The sequence below is a fragment of the Trachurus trachurus genome (genome assembly GCF_905171665.1).
Source record: "Trachurus trachurus genome assembly, chromosome: 5".
NCBI classification, from domain to species: Eukaryota; Metazoa; Chordata; class Actinopteri; order Carangiformes; family Carangidae; genus Trachurus; species Trachurus trachurus.
In genome coordinates, this window is record NC_139896.1 from 27,832,386 (window position 1) to 27,836,304 (window position 3,919).

The 3,919-nt window shown below is 42.2% G+C and overlaps 1 protein-coding gene across 1 annotated transcript; it reads right to left on the minus strand.

Annotated features, from left to right (window-relative positions):
- On the minus strand, positions 1 to 1,127 carry LOC310986323 (actin-associated protein FAM107A; the record flags this gene model as incomplete). Its single annotated transcript, XM_083972171.1, has 3 exons — positions 1 to 108; positions 717 to 873; positions 949 to 1,127. 3 exons carry the CDS (start codon positions 1,125 to 1,127, stop codon positions 1 to 3), a joined length of 444 nt encoding a protein of 147 aa, XP_083828297.1.
- Positions 1,128 to 3,919: the final 2,792 nt, after the last annotated feature.

A 3,919-nucleotide genomic window follows, 5' to 3' on the forward strand; every position in this document is an offset into this window, starting at 1 on the left:
TCACACTTGCTTTTCTCCTGCGTCCAGCACCGCTGTCCTCCTCAGCCTCTCCTTCACTCGCAGGAACTCCGGCTCTTCTCCCTGCTGCTCTTTGTCCTCTCTCTCCAGCTGTGGAGAAATAAAAAAGAATATAAGACCTAGAGCTCTTATACAGCACTACCATCATGGAAATCTGTACTCATTACAACCAGTGGTAATTTGAATTTGAATGTGTAATTTGAGGTACTAGAGTATTACTATTGCAGGGTTTTATTCTTCAGACCCAAAACATCTGCTTAGATTGCAAAATGCAAAACCTATATAGAATATCATTTATCATATTCCTGTCACAGAAATATGAGTACCGGTATGTACCCCCACTGTCATTAATACCTATAACATCTACACAATCCATGGTTCTTAAAAGATATAAATGCTCTGATAAAGACCAGAAATATCAACTATCTTCAAGCTCATATTGAAGTGTATCTGATCAGAGAGGGCATTGATACATACAGTAAGTCTCCTGCAGATGAATGGATTAGATGAACTGGTCAGAAACTATAGCTGCACTGCCCTCTGCTGGCCAACCATGGAACATTGTAATCATAATGTACAAGACTCATTTCAAACGGTGTAAATTCCACATATTTTCACAAGAAGAAATGACATATGCTCTCTGAATAGACATTTAGATGGACACACAGATGGTTATTTGGTGCAACATGTGTCCGTACCGTCTCGAGCCTATGATGTCGTCTCAACAGCTCCTGTTGCAGAGGTGATCTGTTCCTCTTGGCCTCCTCCTGCTCTCTGCTCACTCTCTTCTTTTGCTCCCATTTCCTCTTTTCCAGAACTTGCTGGAGTTCACTTTTCCCCTCCTGACCCACTCTCCTGACAGAAACACAAAGACGGACCTTATGATCTATACCAACAATACAGCTGAATGACAGGCAGCGTCCGTCCAACCTGTTGTGGCTCAGCCGCAGCTCTTTGTGGAGCTCCTGGTGGCTCTTTGAGGTGGTTAGAGGACTCAGAGGTTTTCTGGGTCTGATGAGGTTAACAGTCTCCTCCTCACGCTGTAATTGACATGGAGAGACCTGAAGCTTTGGGCGCTGGTCTTCCTGTTCAGTCTGGTGTGACTGCATCACTGAGGCTGAAGGGGGAAAACACACCAACATGCAACAGATATATATCTACTGAGCTGATGTGATGTTTGTCTCTGGACAGTCGGTCTCACAGATCTATACTATCTTTTGCAAACAGATAGAACAATAGACTTTTGATTTACTATGAAACTGTTCAGACAGTTGCATTTATAGACTTAACTCCCAGGACTTTTCAAAAACAAACATGACAAAAGTGCATCAAGGTTAAAAAATAATTAATAAAAGACTGAATCCAGTTCAGAGCAGAAGAGATTCAATTAAATTCTCTTTTTTTGTAGCTGTATTTCATGGTGTCACACTCCGATAGCCAGGGTGGGTTTGGTTTTATTGTGTGAGAATATTTGTGCATGGAGTCACACAGGATACTGGTTTCAGACCAGCTGCCTACAGTAAAAGTTTATTAGTTTATTATAGATCCCCATTTGTAACTGCCTCAGCAGCGACTTTCCACAGGGTCCACAGTTACAATATTAAAGGGATAGTTCGACAAATTGGCCCATTGCCATAATCCCTATAGTTTTAAGAGTAGGTTCGTTACCTTTAATTGTTGGTGCAAGCTGTTTTTAGAAAGGCGGAGCAGAGCCGCGAGCTGCTCAGAGCTATGCTATGGAGGCTAATTGGATTTCTTGGTTTCCCTAACAGAACGTTACGAGACAGAGTTGTTTTTGAGGTAAATGCAGAGACTGCTTGCCAAAAAACTGCCCCCGACGGGAACGTGCATCAGCGGTTTTGCATGAATTTACCTTGAAAACAACTCTGTCTCGTAACGTTCTAATATATTATTATTATCTCATAGCGTGGTGAATGTGCAGGTCACAACTTGCCCACAAGAGCATTTTGGAGTTGTTGGATTGTGTATTTGATGAGTTTGATGAGGGAAACCAAGAAATTCCATGAGCCTCCGTAGCGTAGCTCTGAGCAGCTCGCGGCTCTGCTCTGCCGATCTAAAAGTAGCATGCACCCACAATTAAAGGTAATGAACCTACTGCTAAAACTATAGGGATCATGGCAATTTGCCAAATGTTGAACTATCCCTTTAAAAGTTCATATACTCAATCTGAATAAACATACACATACAATGAATACACAAATACTTGCATACATGTTCAAATATTTAACGAAGACAATTATCCTGAACCAGGCAAGCCAAATGAGTCATGCGTTAAAGCAACAACAACCACAAACAACACACAAACAGTGCTACCTAATGCCACTGAACATGGATGCATCATTTCACATCTGTGGAGGCCCATTCAAGTGTTTCTATTCAAACTTTGTAGAAACACTATAACTATATTCCCATTAAGCTGGCCTGCTCTTCCTATGGCCAAACCTGTCCACCAGAAGCTGTATTCATCAGCTCTTGTTAACTGACTGATTCCATTTATTCTGTGTTGTAAACTGTTTTCTTGTCTGTACACAACATATATGTCCCGTCTGCCCGTCCTGGGTGAGGGATCCCTCCTCTGTCTCTCACCCTGAGGTTTCTCCTGTTTTTTCTTGGGAGTTTTTCCTCAGTGGATGTGAGGATCTAAGGGCAGAGGATGTTGTTATGATGCTGTGTAAAGACCTTTGAGACTTAAAATGGGCTATACAAATGAACTTGCACTGCCTTTGAACTCGAGGCACAAAGTCTGAGTCTGCATTTTACCACACAAGACTTGCAGGCTAAAATGTCACGTGCAGGATGTTTTATTACCGTAACACCTCTCACTTCATTACCACACTCTGGCTCGCCTTTATTTATTCTTTTATTAGAGCAGAGTAAATAGAAAATGTTGGTGCAGCGAATACTCAACAGCATCTCTGCTGCCTCCTCTCAGTTTGTTCCCTGAGTCACACAAACAGACCAAAAGAGGCCAAGCTGCCTCTTTATGATGATAATGATAGACTGAATGGCTCAGTGACTGCGCTGCCTCACGGCTAAAAAATCAAAACTGCAGAAGACTGTTGTCATATTAGACCCATTACAAAACTCCATGAGTGTGATGGCTCATGCTGTCGACCTGCAAAAGGGCAACGAGATTTCTCACCTGACCCGTTTAGGTGTGTCTCCCTTCTGTCTGGGCAAAGTTGAAGATCTTTCTGTCAAGTCAAAGCAGATCATTGTAGCTCTGATGAATATTAAATACACAGACAGATAGATGGAGACAGTCAGGTCAAATACACAAAGCTGTATTACAGCATTGACGCACAAATGAAGTGTCATGTCCTGTTCCACATGTCCAGTGAAGCAGCAGGGCCCTCGCTGCAGAGATGGAGGGCTGCCACCTCATTAATGACAGGATCAAACAAAACACACTTTGATTCCCACTGAGCTCCTCATTTGTTGGAGTTCGAGCAGAATGAATAGTCGTCAACACAGGAATTCTTCCACTGATTAAATACTTCATGAATATGCAGGAAAATAGCGTGGGTACAACAGAATGTTTCCTCACAGCGTTATCCACACTATCTTTTCAACAACAACATGGAATACATTAAAAACATGGCAAAAATATGTACAAAAACAACACGTAATAGAAAAAAACAAGATAACAGCGAATGGTTATGCTGAAGGAATATGCAAACTGCATGTGGCATTTTAAATGACAACTCTGCTGCCAGCTGCTGTTTGGTTGATGAGGGGAGAGTCCTGCTGTTTGGCTAAATCTCGCACTGTGGATATTGTGCAGAGAAGAATTAATAGGACATGACGGGATAAACAGTCTCCAAGGCCCACTCTGCACTGTTGGCAAGGCCTTTTCTTTCTTTCTTTCTTTCTTTCTCTC